This window comes from Podarcis filfolensis (genome assembly GCF_964270895.1).
Source record: "Podarcis filfolensis genome assembly, chromosome: 6".
Classification (NCBI taxonomy): domain Eukaryota; kingdom Metazoa; phylum Chordata; class Lepidosauria; order Squamata; family Lacertidae; genus Podarcis; species Podarcis filfolensis.
In genome coordinates, this window is record NC_139609.1 from 18,130,527 (window position 1) to 18,151,182 (window position 20,656).

General features: G+C 42.6%; 1 protein-coding gene across 10 annotated transcripts in view; it reads right to left on the reverse strand.

Annotated features, from left to right (window-relative positions):
• KCNT2 (potassium sodium-activated channel subfamily T member 2) overlaps positions 1 to 20,656 on the reverse strand; it is a 217,809-nt gene that overhangs the window by 85,481 nt on the left and 111,672 nt on the right. For all 10 annotated transcript variants that reach the window (XM_083620256.1, XM_083620252.1, XM_083620253.1 and 7 more), the window contains 3 exons: positions 6,491 to 6,671; positions 3,709 to 3,873; positions 2,911 to 3,047 (listed from right to left, as the gene is read on the reverse strand). In XM_083620256.1, the coding sequence (XP_083476382.1) occupies positions 2,911 to 3,047; positions 3,709 to 3,873; positions 6,491 to 6,671 (483 nt within the window). The remainder of the gene's footprint in view (positions 1 to 2,910; positions 3,048 to 3,708; positions 3,874 to 6,490; positions 6,672 to 20,656) is intronic.

The following is a 20,656-nucleotide window of genomic DNA, read 5'->3' on the forward strand; positions in this document are numbered from 1 at the left end:
TAATGCCATGGCTGCAATCCTATACCCAATTGCCTGGGAGCAAGTCAAATTTAACTCAATGTACACCTGACCTGGATGGGATTGCATTATATGGATCAACCCATAATCACTTGTTAGCAGTGTTTGAAACTCCCATTATTCTAGGCACATTTTGTGACAGGACCATATAACACCGGTCCTGAGAGATCTGCATTGGCTCCCAGTACGTTTCTGAGCACAATTCAAAGTGTTGGTGCTGACCTTTAAAGCCCTAAACAGGCTTGGCCCAGTATACCTGAAGGAGCATCTCCACCCTCAACATTCAGCCCAGACACAGAGATCGAGTTCTGAGGGCCTCTTGGCAGTTCCCTCATTGCGAGAAGTGAGGTTACAGGGAACCAGGCAGAGGGCCTTCTCGGTAGTGGCACCTGCCCTGTGGAATGCCCTCCCAGCAGATGTCAAGGCAATAAGCAACTATCTTACTTTTAAAAGACATCTGAAGGCGGCCCTGTTTAGGGAAGTTTTAAATGTTTGATGCTGTATTGTATTTTTAATATTCAGTTGGAAGCTGCCCAGAGTGGCTGTATTTTTAATATTCAGTTGGAAGCTGCCCAGAGTGGCTGGGGAAACCCAGCCAGATGGGCGGGGTATACTACATTATTATTATTATTATTATTATTATTATTATTATTATTATTATTATTACAAGCAGTTTCTGAGCTCTGGGTCCAGTACTGCACTGGAGAAGAGACCCTCTTAAGAATATTAGGAGGGTGGGCCGGGGAAGAACCAGACCATGTGAAAAATGAACCTATTATTTTAGCTGCAGTTCATTCATTTTCAGCTTTGTATTCTTGTTATAGAGTGCACCTAGACATTCCATTGTTGCCCCCATAACCTAGGTTTAAGGTGCCATTTAGATCCTAGCTTTCATATCTCATTTTCTAACACTGCTTGTTAGATTCTGGATATGTCTTTTCTTAAGGAAAAAAACCAGCAACTCACCAGCATTGCATTGTAGCCCTAGATATAGCAGAGAAAAACTGAATGTGGTAACAGAAGTGGTGGTGATTACATTTTTAGTGTCAAACAAGTGCTCATACCATTCTGAGATAATAATTCCTCACAAGGCCCCAGATTCAGAATTATTTACATAAGCAAAGCACAGGTCCAAAGCTGATGCAGGTGAAAAGCAGAAATAAATTGATGGATAGATTCTTTCCCCTTCTATGACTTGACTGACATCTTAAGACAGCTGATGTGAGGTCAGGATCAGTGACCTCATTACGATTACGTTAGCCTAGTTTTCTATCTGCCTGCCTGATGGGGACGGCTCTCATATACTTTCACAAAGCAGGAAATGCCCTACCTCAAGAATTAAAACACAGGAAAAATCCTTACATTAAAAGTACAGCATGATTAATTGCTGCTTCTATGGGCTGCTTCCAAAGCTGCTCCAAGTCCTTTTTAAAAATAAGGACTAAAGCAATTTCATTGCATATTGTAAGGGGAAATTTTGAAAATAGAACATTTAATCACATTGGCAGGTCTCCAATAATGACTGTGTCCACTGACAGAGGGACACAATGAGGGTAACCTTTGAAGTTCCAAGGCAATACCCCAAAATTGCCTCTATTCCCATTTCACTAATTCCCTTCACTGTTGGATATCACCCACTGAACCGAGCAATGTTATTTTCTCTGGTAGAAAGGAAATGAGGTTCGGAAATAAGCTAAAACCCATAATATACTTTCCCACCTACAGTGGTACCTTGGTTCTCAAACTTAATCCGTTCTGGAAGTCCGTTCCAAAAAAACAAAGCTTTCCAAAACCAAGGCACACTTTCCCATAGAAAGTAATGCAAAATGGATTAATCCATTCCAGACTTTTAAAAACAACCCCTGAAACAGCAATTTAACATGAATTTTGCTATCTAACAAGACCACTGATGCATAAAATGAAAGCAATAAACAATGTACTGCAGTCACACAATCAATCAATCAATCAATCAATCAGTAGCTGAAATGGGTTGCACACAGTCACAAAAACAAAACAAAAAAAGATCCGCAAAAACAAAAATGCAAAATAAATAGCAAAAACAGACAGACCTCAGCGTAATACTCAAAACGGAAGTGTGGCACTCAAAACAGAAGTGTAACACTCAAACCGGAGCACGTTCGGCTTCCGAAAAAAGTTCACAAACCCAAACACTTACTTCTGAATTTGCAGTATTTGGATTCCAAGTTGTTTGAGTACCAAAGCGTTTGTGAACCAAAGTACCACTGTACTTGTTATTGTCATTCTGTTCTCAAGAGAAACTAACCCCATCCACCTTCAATGTATTAGCAGCACTGTGGGATGCCAGTCTTCTTTGACCCCCATCACCAAAGATGATATCACACACAAAGTATTTTAGTGTGAATGTGATAAATATGTCTATTATACAGGCACTATGTGTTAGGGAGTCACGGCGGCTGGCAGCTTGCTATTCAGAGTTAAACTCAGGGTTGCCTGTGCATAATACATAAAGGTACCTCTAAGGGTGTACTTTTCCCTAAGGCAATTCCACTAATTCAGATGAAACCAAATTAAGAAATTACATATAAAACACTTCCACACATTCTCTGCTTTGGCCCAAAGACCCACGGAAACAGTTTTGAAAGCAAAACACAACAGGAAGAAAGTAAGAAGAAAGTCCAGAGAAATTTTGGACCAGTAAAATTCAAAACTGATTTGCTAAACCTTAGAATTTCAAACATTGTTTTTTGGCACTGTTAGGAGAAATGACTATCCCAAACGATATAAGATTTCAAGCAACTCCTGCTTTCCATTTTGCCTCTAGCAGTTATTAATGAAGATAAAAATAATGTAACAAACAGCAAAGGAAAGAGGGGAAAGAAAGAAAGAATAACACTGATATTTTTGACCTACTTAGCTCTTAGCAGATCCTGATCCTTCAGTGCGGAACCTTGAAGATAGATAACTCTTTGGGACCACATTGGAATCTGGAGCACTCTTCGAACTTGAGCATCCATCTCAGTGGGGCATAATATGACCACATAGTAGTCCTGCAAAAACACATATAAGAAGGAACAGAGGAAGAGCAAAAGAGAATGCTATATGGATATATCTTTTGCCAGTAGAACACTGTTTTGTTTTTTAAAACTTTTAGTAGAGAAAAATCTGGTGGTGGGAAAGGAACATTTATGACAGTCAATTTATTTTAACTTTCAGGTTCTCTAAAAAAATGAAATGAAAGGAAATGGTCCCATGCTATTTAGTTCCACGGTGATTTCACTGATGCCAAAGCTGCCCAGCAAGATATTGAAGTAGAAAGCTATGCACCACGCTGTGATGAATTCAAATCACTTCCCAAAGCAAAGTGTTTGGTTTTTTTAAGCATTGCATGCCATGGAAAACAATCTGTGGTTCTGCAGAAGGAAACATGAATTTTACATGTTCCCAAAGACATCTCAGCATTCCAAAATAAAAATAGAAACAAGCTCCAGAAACCCCAACAAAAGGAAAAATTGGGTGCTCTATCGGTTTTGAACATCTGGAATAACATCGTTTTTTGTTAATGCTGCTTGACTTTTGATTTACCTAAAGCTGCTGGTCTACTGAAGGTGGCCAAGATGAACATTTCAAGTCATGCCTGAACTAAACGTTTTAGAAGATAGTCTGCAGGAGATTTCTGCCTCAACTGATATTCTGATCTGCTTGGATTACCTGTAGCCTAGGATGAGCATAGAATTCATTTAGGAAATCCATGAGCAAGTCAATCTTAAGAGAACTGACACACAACACCACGTGTTTTTCTGTCTGAGCTCTGTGTCGACTATAATTTCCACCTGATTTTTGTCTTTCCATCCACAAATAAGCGAGCTGTTCAAACTGCAAAATAAAAAATAAAAAGGTAAGAGTGATTTATGTATATTTCAGTGCAAATGTCAAATACGCAGATCCCCTGGAGCCAACAGAGCAGACACAGAGAGACCTTATGGTCCAGTTGCCTAGAAACTTTTATTTGTGGTGTTTTAATCTGATGATTTATGGCTCATTCACACATTGAATGATAGTCATGCATGGAAGAACTGTCAGCAAGAGTTATAATATATATGTTATATGAAAGCAAAAAGCAAATCCAAATTCACAGGTTTAGAGGCTCCCTTCACAGTAAAGCTTCTTAGTTCTGCAAAGGTAGAACTTCAGGCAGAGGATTGGGCTATAGCCTAATCTACTTGCATTTGGAAAGCTAGAATTTTTGATACGGTTTTCCAACTGCATTCTGAAGAAGTACAATCCCTGAACTGAAAGGTATGTTTCCAAATGTGAAGAGTGGCTCTGATAGGAGAGGTAAGATTGTGGTGTGAAATGTCTTGAGCCACAGAGCACAGTGTGCATGCTTGCCAAAGGCTAAATCATAAACTGTAAATGATGCCAGGAGTTTATTATATTGTTATGGGTTTCTAATACAGTCATTCCTTGGAAGTCAAACGGAATCCATTTCGGAAGTCCGTTCCTCTTTCAAAATGTTCGGAAACCAAAGTGCAGCTTCTGATTGGCTGCTGGAAGCTCCTGCCGCCAATCAGAAGCCACAGAAGCTCCATCGGACGTTTGGGTTCTGAAGAACATTCGCAAACTGGAACACTCACTTCCGGGTTTGCAGCGTTTGGGAGCCAAAACGTCCAAGTATCAAGGCGTTTGGGATCCAAGGTGTGACTGTACTAAACAAATCCTCATCGTTAAGCAAATATCATGGGCAAGAACCACCATCAAAATGCCCAGGGTTTCTAACTTGCAATGACTTCGTGTGCTTGTGCCTTGTGTGCAGAAACACACAGTGAACTCCTTATTGGATCAAAGGCTACAGCTGCACCATACATTTAAAGCAGTATCATACCACTTTAAACAGTCATGGCTTCCCTCAAAGAATCCCTCCAAGAATTTTATTGCCTTTATTACTGTAAGCTGATTTGAGAAGCTTTTGCTGAAGAATAGCCAACGAATATCCTAAATACATAAAAGTAATTAATTGGTTGACTGTGGTTGACAGGTTCCAATTCCCCCTGTCTCGTGTGGAGTGAGGAATATTATACCTGCATTTTATGTTAAAGATGAAATAAACATTGAAAATTAAATTCCTAGTGAAGTTTTTTTTTTAAATAATTGTTTACAATCTGTATCAAATTTCTGAACTCAGTGCATCATTCTGTGTGGATGCAATGAATTTATGTTTTAATCACATTCCACATTTTTACTGCACTGTCGAATGACTCGCGATGCCTTCGGCTAAGCAATAAAGATCTGGATGGAAATTAAAACCAGCCAGAGATGCGCTTGCAAAATAAATAAAATAAAAGGGAAGTGAGTGTGTGAGAGGGGTGGGGTTTCGGGTTAGGAGTGAGGAGAAGCAAGGAATCAGCAACACACACACACATACACATTCTGCTTCTGAAACAGGTATTTTTGGTTCCTCATCCAGTCTCTCTTAAACTAAACAAGAAATACAGAATACAAGTTAAATACATTTTAATTCATTAAATACCTCTCAGTAACAACAACTAATTTCTTCCAAAAGTAAGGTATAGGATCTAGGGATTTAAACTAGCCAAGGTACACTCAGAGTGGACCAAGTGAAATCAGTGGGCATGATACTAGTTTAACTCTATTGATTTCAAGGGGACTGCACGGAATATGATTTACCGTATTTTTCGCTCTATAGGACGCACTTTTTCCCCTCCAAAAATGAAGGGGAAATGTTTGTGCATCCTATGGAGTGAATGCAGGCTCCTTGGCTTCAGTGAAAGCAATGCGAAGCCTCCAAAGCGCAGAGGGAGTGCTCCCTCCGCGCTCCGGAGGCTACGTGTTGCTTTCGCTGAAGCCTGGAGAGCGAGAGGGGTCGGCGCGCACCGACCCCTCTCACTCTCCAGGCTTCAGGGATAGCCGCCTGAAGCCTTTGGAGTGCAGCAGGACCTATGGCGCAAAGCCTCCGCAGGGCAGCGGGGTGCCTGCAGAGGCTTGAAAGGCTGTCCCCGAAGCCAGAACAGAGAGACGGAGTGCTGCGCAGCGCTCCGTCTCGCTGTTCTAGATTGGAGATGGTGGGGCTTTATGGGGAAACCCCAGGCTTCCCCCTTCAGCCCCGACACTGATTTGATTCAGAATATTTTTTACTTGTTTTCCTCCTCTAAAAACTAGGTGCGTCCTTTGCTCGGGTGTGTCCTATAGAGCGAAAAATATGGTAGTTGCATACATCCATACATGCTTCAATGGAACAAAGACAAAAGCTCACTCATCCCAAGCAGATGTGAAAAATGTATTCAGTGCTTGTTTCAATGTCAACAGAAACCTTCTCCAGTAAAGAGGAAAACCAGAAACTGATGCTTTGTACATAAATGGAAGAATACGTATATGGCAATTTTGAAAAGATGGTGTAAAATGGACATTTCACTTTTAACAATGCATCCCTATTTACCCCGCCCCTTTTTTATAACGAGGGGAAAAAAATTACCTGTATTGGCAACACCACAAGGGCAACACAGATCATAATGACAACGAGCAGTTTTGAAGGCCAGATCTTGGGAGTAACATCCCCAAAGCCCACAGTGGAAAATGTCACTATGCAGAAATAAAGGGAGTCAAAGAGTGTCAGCTTGTTTCCTGCTCGTTCCAGATGTTGAATTCCACAAATACTATGTAAAGAAAAGAATGAATAAAAACAAAAACAACACCTGTAACTAGGGGTAGATACATACTAGGACAATTATGCTTGGAAGGGGATCAAATCTTTGGCACACATCGAAATACACTTGTTGTCAACATAGTAATATTTCACAATTCACAAACATGGCAGAAAATTTTGGTTCCTTCTTTCCTTTTCTTCCCACCTGGTCGTTAGAAGAACTTGTAGACAGGAACTGCTCCAGAATGTCAGTATTTTGCAGGAGGGATTCAGTTGCACATCAGAATTTTAGGTTTGGGGAATCAATGCACTCTGTTACCCTGGTGCAACGAGTCCTCTTTTTATAAAGGGCTTTCTGTGCTTTGGAAAGTGTTGGGGAAATGAACCCAGGGCTGTCCTTAGCATATGCACCACCAGGGTGCACAGATCCACCCAGCGCCCCCAAATTTAGTTTAGCCCCCAAATTAACTTTTATTATGCCTTATGTCACTATTATCATTTGATAAATAGCGCTCCAATTGCACGGCTCCAAAAGGAGTTTGTGTGTGTGTTTTGTTTAAAACCAGCTATTCTAAAGAAGACAAAGAACACATTGGGAATCAGTGTAAAGACTCCATGCATGTGCTTATGGTCGTAGGGAGGTTTCTGAAAAATGAGGTGGGCGGGCATTGTGCGCATGCGTAAGAGAGCCATCTCGGGCAGTCTTTCACTGTGGGAGCAACCTTATTTCTAGAGGAGCTGAGAGGGCCCTTGCGAGCGCACATATACGAGTTTTTGGGAAGGTTCCAGAGCCTGTGCACACTCCTGTCACTATATAGGCGGGTTCTCTTTCTGTCTGTCTCTCCCTCTTTCCTGTCACTCCCCCTCCTTCCAGCTTTGGTGAGCGAGGCTTTCCACAGAACTCTCCCTGCAGCAGCATTAGCAAGCAGGTGGCGCAGGATCAGTCGTGTCAAAGGTGCCGCTGACCCCGCTGCCGCAAAGCAGCTCAATACAATACGCTTAGGCAGCTTCAGCGGCAGGGGCCTGCTGCCCCCTAGAATTCAGCGCCCCGGTGCCCCGCACCCCTTGCACCCCCGGGTAAAGACGGCCCTGAATGCACTAAAAATTGTGAGGTGACTAAGGGAAGAATTGTAAGCACCCTGCAAGCAAATACAAACACTTATTGTTGTATAGCAGCCCCACAAAGAAAGCAAAGCAAATATTTAGTGAAGGCGGGATATAACCTCCATTAAGTTTTGTGCAAGCTAACCAGGATGAATGTGGAGGGGCTCTCAGAACTTGTACTGAAGTGTACCCCCACCCTGCAAATACTTTTCCTTCTTGTGCTACATCAGTTTAGATAGTGGACTGCCGTTTTTCCAGATATGACCAAAGGAGCAGGGTAGGGAAAAAAAGAAAACTTTAAATAATGTACTCCATTTCATGCTATGTTCTGTGTGTTCTTTAAAAGTGACTTCTAGGTGTCTTTAAAATTCATGTATTTCAATATTAATATTACCCCTTTACAGTGGTACTTCGGGTTACATACGCTTCAGGTTACATACACTTCAGGTTATAGACTCCGCTAATCCAGAAATAGTACCTCGGGTTAAGAACTTTGCTTCAGGATGAGAACAGAAATCGTGCTCCGGTGGCGCAGCAGCAGCAGGAGGCCCCATTAGCTAAAGTGGTGCTTCAGGTTAAGAACAGTTTCAGGTTAAGAATGGATCTCCAGAATGAATTAAGTACTTAATCCGAGGTACCACTGTATCTCAAAAGCTGACAGACACCTTGGAATTGGTAGGATCTACTAAGCAGCTGAAATAAAAGTTGTACAAGGGTCTCGTAATTTTCTCCCCATTCCTGATATTTTCTGTTAGAGAAATTACATTTTCTGTTAGAGAACTTGCTGCATTACAGCCATTTTTTAGGGGTTTAAACCTAAAAAGGGATTTAAACCACCATATTTTGTTAATCAACACTGTGAATTTGACTGTGCAGTGAAGAAATGCTATTATTATCAGCTTATGTCCCTTGTTCAGTTACGTAGAATTGTGTGGTCCCAGAAGCAAGACCAGGTGAATAAAAATTACCAGGTGCTGAAGACTAGCTGCCAGGGCTTTTAAACGTGGACACAGAATGGGCATGGATATGGATTTTGCAAGCAAATGCAATTAGCTCATTTGCCTCATTCCTAGGTTCTACATGCTGTATTTATGCTTAGCAGAGAACATCAGGTGCTGCGTACACAACAATGGAAATCAATTCTTCAAATGAACTTTATTTGAAATCCCTAACTTTGACACTGCAACTGTTAGTGAATTTCATATATTAAGATGAATCTGCAAAGGACTGATACATATGCATAATAACACATCACCCAACGGGTAATCACAATGACTTGTGGCTAAATGCACAAACTGCTTCTGTAAGAAAAGGGTTAAGAGGTGAAATGAAAGCTTTGCAGAGAATTGTAAGGTAAGTCATTATGCTTGCTGTGACATGCACATGCACTTGTAAGAAATCCTTACAAAGAAATGTAATTTTACCAGTAGATATAATACTGGTCTATGGTGTTCTGCTCCCCATGGCATATGGATCAGTCCTATATGCTATACATATGACATATGTTGTGCAGGCAGACTATAATTCAGGTAGAGCATGCATGTTGCATGCAGAAGGACCAATGTTCAGTGCCAAGCATCTTCTGTTAATGGTAAAAGTAAAGGTAAACACGGGTGGTGCTGTGGTCTAAACCCCTGAGCCTCTTGGGCTTGCCAATGGAAAGGTCTGGGGTTTGAATCCCCACGACGGAGTGAGCTCCCGTTGCCCCGTCCCAGCTTCTGCCAACCTAGCAGTTCAAAAGCATGTCTGTGCAAGCAGATAAATAGGTACCGCTGTGGCATAAAGGTAAACGATGTTTCCATGCACTCTGGTTTCCGTCACGGTGTTTTGTTGAACTGGAAGCGGTATAGTCATGTTGGCCACATGACCCGGAAAGCAGTCTGTGAACAAACGCCAGCTCCCTTGGCCTGAAAGCGAGATGAGTGCCGCAACCCCATAGTTGCCTTTGACTGGACTTAACCGTCCAGGGGTCCTTTACCTTTTCTTTTTACCTTCTGTCAAAGCAGAGGTTCCCAAACTCATTTGGCCTACCACCCCTTTTTAAGAGAAAAATTACTCAATGCCCTCCAAAAATCTACCTTCTTTAAGCGAGCAAATGAAGATGCATTAACAAATTTGCATTCTTTTTTGTATCAATATGTCTACCTACATCCTAGGAAAAGGGACCCCTGACCATTAGGTCCAGTCGGGGCCGACTCTGGGGTTGCGGCGCTCATCTCGCTTTATTGGCCGAGGGAGCCGGCGTACAGCTTCCGGGTCATGTGGCCAGCATGACAAAGCCGCTTCTGGCAAACCAGAACGGCGCACGGAAACGCCGTTTACCTTCCTTCTACTTGCACTTTGACGTGCTTTCGAACTGCTAGGTTGGCAGGGACCGAGCAACGGGAGCTCACCCCATCGCAGGGATTCGAACCACTGACCTTCTGATCGGCAAGTCCTAGGCTCTGTGGTTTAACCCACAGCGCCACCCGCGTCCCTACATCCTACAACATAGTAAAGAAAGATGAAGTTGTAAATAGGCAGACAAGCTATGATCCACTTCCTGGGCCTGGGTGAAGCTGAAAACAGTTCATCCAAGCCCGGGGAAACCCCTGGCCTCCAACACGAGGCATGGTCAATGTCCCACAATGGCACCCAACCTGGTGGTGTCATTACATAACAGGTGGTACGAATTTTCAAAATTTCCTTCTCTTCTTTCCTTATGCTTCCACCGCCCCCTTATTTTTATTCAATGCTCCCTCCAAGTCTACTACTGCCTCTCTGAGTCCTTCCAGTGTCCCCCGGGGGTGGTATCATCCACTTTGGGAAGCACTGTGTTAAAGGATCAGGTAGCAACAGACACAGAAAGACCACATCCAAATAATGGGACCGCCACATGCAGTCTTAATGGTACTATTTCAGCAGGAAACATTTTCCCAAGCAGGCAGGATTTGTTCAGTGAATGCTATTTGGATTGGAAATATGCAATGCACTACCAAGAGGCAGCTTATGTCTGATCAAGATTATGATGGCTCACTGATTTTGCCCACAGCGTAAAATTAGGCGGTATTCAGATTCTAGTGTGTATATAGAAATTCATTCAAGCCTGCAGCATACTTCATATCCCCTCCCCCCCATCTTATCCCCAGGAAGTCAGTCAGCAATCCATTTATTGGAAGGGAATTCAAGCATGGCAAACTTGGATCTAATAGCTTGCCTTTATACCATATCCCAACATTTACATAAGCAATTCTGTAGACAAGGTTGGATACCTATGGCAGAAATACCTCTTTTGTTGTTGTTTCCCCAATGAAACTAATTTATGCTCATTTTTAAATTGTTCTTTCCCAAAATAAAATTTATGCCCAGTGTTCTGCCATATTCTCTCTTGGCTGTGTATGCGCCCATTACACTCAGATTGACCTTGGGCAGAGTTAACAGGTCTTTTCATAAATTTCAGAAGACCATGACTGCCAGGTTCTCTCTGGACTGTGAATATACCCAATTCAGACTCAATTGACCTTAGGCAAAGTTATCAGGACTTTTCATAAACGTCAACAGGCTATAGCTAAAGCAGATTTATTCTTTTGTATATCCCAAGATATACAGTCTCAGTATACTGTAGAATAAACTCTTTCAGTGCCGCAGTTTAGGGGGGGAGGGAGTTATGCTAAGCTACCATCGGTGTTATTTTTCTAGAAAGAATGGTGTTGGAACTCACCATGAACACGCCCCTTGTTCTCTTAGAGGGGCAATAGCGCTCACCTGAGAGGTGCCAGAACTGAGTTGCAGTGAGTTCTGGCTCAAAAAAAGCCCTGGCTCAGAGGGAATGAGAGCATCCTAACCAATTTTGTGATAGCCAAGAGAGACTAACTCTGCAAGCTTAATCATTTATAATTATATGGAAGTCCTCTTGAATTCAGTGGAACTTACTCCTCGGTAAAAGGGGTTAGGATTGCAGATTTAGACGGGGGTGAGGTGGGGAAGTGTGGGTATTTCTATAATCCTAGGTACAAACCAGTATCAGATTAGGCAGTGGTTGAAGAGGAAATAACTGTAGTGAAGTAAAAAGTCTGAAAAGAAAGGGAGAGAGGAAGTGAGAAACTAAGGAATGAAATGAAAACGTCACTGAGGGACTGGCTCATGTTACCTAATCACCAAAGAAACCACTGAGGCAAACTCATACGATACCATAGCGACAAGCACATGGTCCCACCTGCTGAAAATCCTACTGTGAAAAGTAAAAGATAAAGGACCCCTGGACAGTTAAATCCAGTCAAAGGGAGCTGTGGCGCTCATCTCGCTTTCAGGGCGAGGGAGCCGACGTTTGTCCACAGACAGCTTTCCGGGTCATGTGGCCAGGATGACTAAATCGCTTCTGATGCAATGGGACACCGTGATCGAAACCAGAGTGCACAGAAACACCATTTACCTTCACATCGCAGCGGTACCTATTTATCTACTTGCACTGGTGTGCTTTCGAACTGCTAGGTTGGCAGGAGCTGGGACAGAGCAAAAGGGGCTCACTGCGTCGTGGGGATTCAAACCGCCAACCTTCTGATCGGCAAGCCCAGGAGGCTCAGTGGTTTAGACCACAGCTCCACCCGCGTCCCCGTGAAAGAAGGTGAAATTAAGGTGAAGAGATCTGTGCAAGTGGCCCTGCTGTGTCATTCCAAAATATAAACTCATCTGAAGAGAATGGGATCTTGCAATGGACAACTGGTTCCTACATCACTGGCATAATGTGAGAAGATCCAGTTTGCCTGTAGATTATTACTATTTAATTTGAGTTTTAGATAATGTCTAGAAATTATTCCACCTAATAACAAACTTGACAGATCCTGAAACTGAGGCTCCAATGCTTTGGCCACCTCATGAGAAGAGAAGACACCCTGGAAAAGACCCTGATGTTGGGAAAGATTGAGGGCACAAGGAGAAGGGGACGACAGAGGACGAGATGGTTGGACAGTGTTCTCAAAGCTACTAACATGAGTTTGACCAAACTGCGGGAGGCAGTGGAAGACAGGAGTGCCTGGCGTGCTCTGGTCCATGGGGTCATGAAGAGTCGGACACAACTAAACGACTAAACAATATCAATAATAAACTTGGGCAGTTAAGTGCCTATCAGTTTGGAAGCAAATGTGGCAACCCCCAAAATAAGGTTGTGATTTCTATAAATTCAGCAAAGTTATGTTTAAGGATTTATGTTTTATAAATTTGAAAAGAAAAAGAAAAAAGGATTTGAGGTTCCGGGATTCTATGCCCTATGGAATTTGAGGGCACTGTGACAAGAAAGTTCTGGAGTATTGCATTTCATTTCAAGATCTTGAAAGGAACCTTCTTGAATGTTTAAGGCAGAATGGGGAAGTGTTTCTGTTTGTACCCAAATAACAGCCAATTCAAACATTACCTCAGAAGTATGGCTGCAAACAAGGCTTTTTTGTTGTTGTTTTTTTATGTGGCCAGAGTTCCAAGTGGCTCTGGTAACATTTCTGTCTTCTTCCTCTGGGAATCTTCCTGATCGTATCCAAGAGACAGCTCCGCAGCTGGCATTAGTAATGGTACTTTCATGTACAGCCACCAGCTGCCCAAGTTCATAGGCAAGGATGAGCTGCTAGCAAATTCAGACACACACTTCTGTTGTCTCTTGTAGCTGATTTTCCCTTAAAGGTTTTGGGAACTGAAATAGCAGCAAGAAATATGTGCTCAGGCAAAGCCTGGCAGCTTCCCCATGTAATGTGTTACACATGTAGCATGGCTCTCAGGCATGTGCAGAAATTTAAAAATTGGTTTTTCAAAATTATGGCTCAAGTTCCAACAAAATATAGCAGAGTGAAAGATGGAACTACAGGGCTTCCCATAGGCGCTGCTGAGCAAATAGCAACTTTTGGTTTCTCCTCTCTTTGCCATTACAGTTGGTTGTTAAGAGAACACTGTAGCTGTAGAATGAGTGTTTGGGTTTGCTGTTTTCCTCCTCCCTTCCAAGCCCTTTTCCTCTCGCATTCAGTCTTTTAGATTGTGAGCCTGTGGGTATGTACCATCTTGTTACTGATATGTGTAAGCTGCTTTAACTAAATCACAGTACTGTAGATGAAAAGATTGAAATGATAACTCAAGTCTGTATACTGTTCTTTCATCATCATCATCATCATCATCATCATCATCATCATCATTATTATTATTATTATTTTGCTGCTAGGAATATAGATGTCCTGGAAAGAGAGAAGATTTAACTCAGTGTTATAGTAATCTTTGTCCCCTAAGGCAAGGGCAAATAATTCCAACAGAACTGCAGTTATCATCCAGAAGCAAGTAATACACAGAGATAGAGGAAAAAGTGAGCACCAGGAGAGGGAAGAATGATACCGCTAACCTCTTAAAATAATCACATTCACAAACTACCTGAACTTTGGAGCATTGAGTCATTATTTACCGAAATCTTTATCTAGTTCCCGTAAAGAAGTACTTTCATTCTGTGTTGACACCAAACCTCTTGCCAATCTTTTTCTTTTGCAAGTACATCTTTCCTAAGTGTAACATAAAAAAACCTATCGGGGGGAAAAGGAAATTGGCGTTCTTCCTCAATGACAGGAAATAAGACAAAGGAGGAGGGCATTAAAACTAGAAGGCTTACTAAATCTTTGCAGTAAAGCATGAGACTCTAAATCTCAAAGGTCATGGGTTCAAGCGCCACATTGGGCAAAATATTCCTGCATTGCAAGGGGTTGGACTTGATAACTTTCGTGGTCCCTTCCAACCCTAAAATTCTATGAAATGTGCACCTCAGAGTGAGAAAAGGAATGCAACAGAGACAGAAAATAAGAACACAGCTGAATCAGAATGCACTGCCTGCTTCTAAAAGTTATTCAAAGAGGTCATTTGAGTAAAATATACTTTCAGAAGAAATTGCCACACCTGCAGATGCCATAATGAATGATTCTGAACCAATTTCTAGTGATGCTTTATGACGATTACTAGCCAAAAGGTCTAATAGACATGTGTCAATAACAAATACTCTTGTTTCTATTGGCAGCAGCAGATGGTGAGAGAATTACCTGGTTCAGAAAATAAGTTTTGTGCAGCTGGTAATGATTGGAAGCAATACAAAACTAACATTGTTTCCCCTCAAAGTTCTTCCGAAGCTCATAATGGAAAGCACATGAGCACAGTGTGCTTTGCCTTCAAGCGTAAATAAATATTTTAGTCAAAGTCCTGGACACCAGTTTCTGCTGAAATATAGCTAAGCAAATATGTTTGTGGTGGTAGGATACTCAAGACTCCAGGGACCATGAGGGAACAAACAACCTGTGCATCCCATGATCTGGACTAACAATATACCTTTCATTAGAAGCTCTACAAACTTATCTCCTAACCTATGTTCTGTCTCATGTCTTGCTGTAAGCTACAGTTTAGCTTACAGTAAGATGTCTGTCTGTCTGTCTGTCTGTCTGTCTGTCTCTCTCTCTCTCTCTCTCTCTCTCTCTCTCTCTTACACACACACACACACACACACACACAAACAGATTTTTCCTCTTGAACTAAAGTAAAGGTAAAGGGACCCCTGACCATTAGGTCCAGTCGTGACCGACTCTGGGGTTGCAGCACTCAACTCGCTTTATTGGCCAAGGGAGCCGGCGTACAGCTTCCGGGTCATGTGGCCAGCATGACTAAGCCACTTCTGGTGAACCAGAGCAGCGCACGGAAACACCGTTTACCTTCCCACCAGAGCGGTACCTATTTATCTACTTGCACTTTGACGTGCTTTTGAACTGCTAGGTTGGCAGGAACTGGGACTGAACAACGGGAGCTCACCCCGTTGCGGGGATTCAAACCGCCAACCTTCCGATCGGCAAGTCCTAGGCTCTGTGGTTTAACCCACAGCACCACCCGTGTCCGGTTTTAATTGATACAGAGACTTCTGGAAGGTGGCATTTCTTCTTTTTCCTACTGAGAACATTCCCAAATTGTTGTCTCTATTCATACATGAGTAACAGAATTCAAAGAGCTATGATTCTCTTCCAGAACTGGTTGTCACTCCTAGTAACAGTCAGTATACAATGGGATATGGGTTCAGGCCTTGGGATCAAATGTTCCCATTCATAGGAAGTTGAGATAGACTGGGGCGGCCAGATTGCTTATCATGTAAGCTATTGCTTTTTGAAACCCCCCTTTTCTAAACAAGTATTAAAATTTGCAAGAGCTCTGTGGCATGACCCATGCGTACAAACATATTTCTGCAGCTCTAATTTGTCTCATTTCTACCTCTCTTCTACAAAAAAGAGAAAGGCATAAGGATTATGGGAAATGGGAAAAAACATGTGCACATCTCACATACAAAAACAACTGGATCATATTTGATCATATTTGTGTGATGAAGACTCAACCATGACTGTGAATTGCAAGCCAACTCTTTCATTTCAGCACATGTAAACTAGTGTGGGAAAGGGAGCACGTCTGAAATGAGTCCTTATCATTCATTTATATTTTAACAAAACATTTTGCCATAACATTTTATCATCTCATTAGCAAGCATGGATTTTTATACCACACATATGTATATATGCCTTCCTCTATAATAACAACTGGTGAAGAAAATTAAATGATTTTAAGAAAATTAATGCATACAGTAAAGTTTTATTCTGTGTGGTACGGTGCCGTTCCCACAAAGCCTTCTTCAAAATCTGTTACTAAGTATATTAAGGAAGATGGCAAAATCATTTTGTTGCTGGATGTTCAGTGATTGCCTTCAGATGATAGCCAAGTTTTCTCAAATTCTCAGTGCTTGGACGAATGATCTCTTCACCGATAAAATTACTCACAACCACTCTTTCTTAATAGCAACAGCTCTGGTTTCCTTTTTCTTCTTCTTTTTAAAAGTGGAGATCTTCAAAGCTAACAGCGATCTATGAAATATCTTGATATTGAAAAGATATATCTGAAAGCTAAAGTGATGGGAAACATGTTATCATGGAGCAATTTCTACTGCATCCTGTGCAGCTCTCCACACTTGGCACTCCAGATCTGAAACGTACAAAAATAAAAGACGCCGCATTTGCAAAATGTTCTCTAGCCCGATATGGGAGTGGGAGATGTTCTGATAAAAAGAACATTTGTGGCGTTTTGTTGGGCACTCAAGCCCTGCAATTTGGAGAACGTCCTCAAGATAAGGGATATCAGTGACAGCCTTCACTGATTGTTCAATCTCTTTGCTGTGTCAGGCAAGGGTCTATTTCAGTGTGAATCATCCAGGCACAGCTTCAATGGAGAGGCTGTTAATCCAGCCCTTGGCTTTTGTTTAGATTGTTAGGGCAGTGATTGAATATGATCCAGCTAAAATTAGTCCTGATGAAAGCAACCGAGTAACTTATTTGTGGAAAACTTGATAGTTTTTCAGAGGAGACGGTCACAAGCAACTGTTATCTGGATTTGTGGACTTGGTGCGCAGCTGTAGCATCTGTTTGTTGCTATAGGATTGATCAGCTCTTCGTTCTGGTGCAAAGGTCATGTACACATTAGTGTTTACTCCAGCTCCAGGGTGCGTCCGCCACCGGTGTTTGAAGCCGAGTGCACATGCCATTAGACACCATCCATATGCATTCTGTAGTTTCTTGAGAAATCCTTCTGTTTGATGCATTTCCCATTAAACCAGGTTCCATTGGATATGAAAACACACACTGCAGTTAAGCTGAGAGTATGTATGTTCGAGACAGTGGCTGCACATATGCGGATAACAGCGCGGGTGCAGATGAGAGCTTATTTGAATAGGACTAGGTGTCAGGGAGCCAGCCAGGAATAAATCACACTGAGTATGTGAAGTTAACTCTTTATTAAAAGATGCAGGGCCTATTCTGGGGAGCCAGGCCTAATGAGCACAGCAACTCTTCTCGGTAGGTCTTGCTCCTATGGGGCAGTTGCACTTCGAGACTCCCAACCACCCCCACCCCCAAAATGAATACACAGTGACATGGGATTTTAGTTTAAGTTACTGGGCAAAATTTAGGCCATAACTTTATTGAATACAGAATGTGAGTGTCATTGGCTTAGGCACTGGAATCATCCAAACTATATCAGACTCCCTGCATCGCGGGGAATCTGATAAAAGGGTGATGCACCGCCAGAGGGAGCCCTGCCGATGCGAACCAACTCAAGCTCACCCCTGGGATCCTGGTATGGCCCTAGCCCCTACCGCGTGGTTTTGGACAAGACCCAGGCCAACCCCTGATTCCTTTAATGAAATACCCTTGAGCTTGGAGGGGCAGGTGATGGCCGCACCTCACCTCCCCACACATTGCTGATCCAATGCCTAACTGCCCAACCTTACAAAGTTGTGACGATTGCTACGCAGTAGGTGAAACCAAATGGCTCTGCCAATCTTCTAGATGGAAAAAATTCCTACCAGGCCCCCACTGCAAAACAGGTGACCAACAAAGTCCATAGCAAGGCCAACGCACCAGATAAAGTGGGGGTGGGCAGGTGATCCGCTGTGTGAAGGCAAAGAGGTCCAGGAAACATCGCGCAGGGATTAAATAATGTTTCGCAGTCACCCCCAAGTCAAGCCATTGGCTTTAGGGACCAAGTGACTGCAAAATGACCAACCAGTGGAACAGGGTATAGCCCTGCCCACACCAGGAGGTAGGAGATGCCTGGGGGCCTGAGCGCAGCACATACCCTCCTTGTAGAGGATTTGTGGAGGCTGAAAATCTCCACCTTCTCACAGCTGCCCAGATCTCTTCTTTGTTTGTTACTATGTTATGTATCTTTGGTTTTCTATATATATCATAATCTGTCCTGTGAAGCACGTGGTTGGGCTGGATGGTCTTGTGACCATGTCAGCACATGGAGGGGTTCATTTCAATCTCCCCCACCTAAGTGAAGAAGTACAGAAGGCGTGAGGGGGAGAGTGGAAAGTGGGGCTTTTTTTGCTCTGTGCTCCATTTTTCTCCCCTGATGGAAGGGAGGAAAAGAGGAAAGTGGTAGATGTTTTCTGAAAAGGGCAGAGAGAAGCACTGCATCCTTCAGAGAGCTCATTTTCTAATTTAAACAGCAAAGCTATTTATAATCTCCCCAAGGAAGGAAGATGAGAACTGCCCCTAAAAATCGATAGAGAAATCCAAGATTTTAAATGTAGCTGGGAAGGACCACCAGCACAACAACCTCATTGCCCTTCAAAAAGTAGTCAGAAAGAGAAAAGTTCCAGCTCTTTGTAATTCAGTTCTTAATTGAGCACAATTCTAAACACGCCTATTCAGAAGTAAGTCCTACTGAGTTCAGAGGAGCTTAAACCCAGGTAAGTTAGTCCTAGTTCTCTTGGTCTTGCGTCTGTTAGTGATGAACTGCAATGCAAACGTAAAACAAAGACTACTAAACTCCACAAAATGACATATTGTTGACCTCTGAGGCCACAGCTACACATTAAAATGCACTGGAGTTGCCAAAAAGCAATGACAAACCTAGACAGCATCTTAAAAAGTAGAGACATCACCTTGCCAACAAAGGTCTGTATAGTAAAAGCTATGGTTTTCCCAGTAGTGATGTATGGAAGTGAGAGCTGGACCATAAAGAAGGCTAATCACCAAAGAATTGATGCTTTTGAATTATGGTGCTGTAAGAGACTCTTGAGAGTCCCACGGACTGCAAGAAGATCAAACATCTCCATTCTGAAGGAAATCAGCCCTGAGTGCTCACTGGAATGACAGATCCTGAAGCTGAGGCTCCAATACTTTGGCCACCTCATGAGAAGAGAAGACTCCCTGGAAAAGACCCTGATGTTGGGAAAGATGGAGGGCACAAGGAGAAGGGGATGACAGAGGACGAGATGGTTGGATAATGTTCTCGAAACTACCAGCATGAGTTTGACCAAACTGCGGGAGGCGGTGGAAGACAGAAGTGCCTGGTGTGCTCTGGTCCATGGGGTCACGAAGAGTCGGACACGACTAAATGACTAAACAACAACAACAACGAGTTGCCAATTATAGCCAGATTTTTACTTGCCTGGTCTGTACCACGTTGGGATCTAACACTGGACAATTCCCACAGCTGTTTTGGGTTCTTCCCAACCGATTGGTGGAAATGCTATTCCAACGACAAGGGTTGAATCGGAATGTGGACTGGCTTTCCAACTGTACAACCAAATAAAAGTTGCAGTCTGTCCCAACTCACAAATGTGTATTTGATTTGACCGTTCCTGCCATGCTTGCAACCATGATGTGCAACTGCCTCACAACAACTGGCTACTCAAAAAGGCAGCCCCAACAAGCGGAAAGCCTTCAAACCACAGGAGATCAGTCAGAATCATGCAGATACTGGTTTTTACAGCCAATTTTAGGCATACTGATTTAAGTGCTAACTTACTAGGGTAAGTGAGGAGGGTGAGCTTCAGAAGTGGGGAGACTTCTGCACTGATAGAGGGTCTCCATGCACTTTAGAACTGCCATTTTCCACAGAAATGGCAACACTAAAGGCAGAGCTAGCATACTGGTCCGCATACCAACCATTGAATGTTTACTTATCCCCTCACCAGAAGGCCTGAAGAAGGCTTATTTCTTTCCAGAATCAGAGCGATCACTGGACATCGTCACAAAAATTAGATTAGATTACCGTCCGACGTTTTAAAACCCGAGGCTTTCCTTTATTCCTCTCACAATTTAACTATGAAAAAAACAAACTACAAGGGAGTACTCAAATTGCCTTGAGTACATTGTTGTTGTTGTTGTTGAATGGCAGTATATTAAGTTATCATAATAAGTAAGTAAGTTAGTAAGTAAGCAAGTAGGGATGATGATAGCAACAAGAGACAACAAGCAGTATTATTTCCAGAGCAAACAAGCTAAGCTAATGATCACTTTGCAAAACTCTCGACCAAAACATAATTATGTTTTGCAATATGAGCGGAATAGCTGTTAGTCACATAGC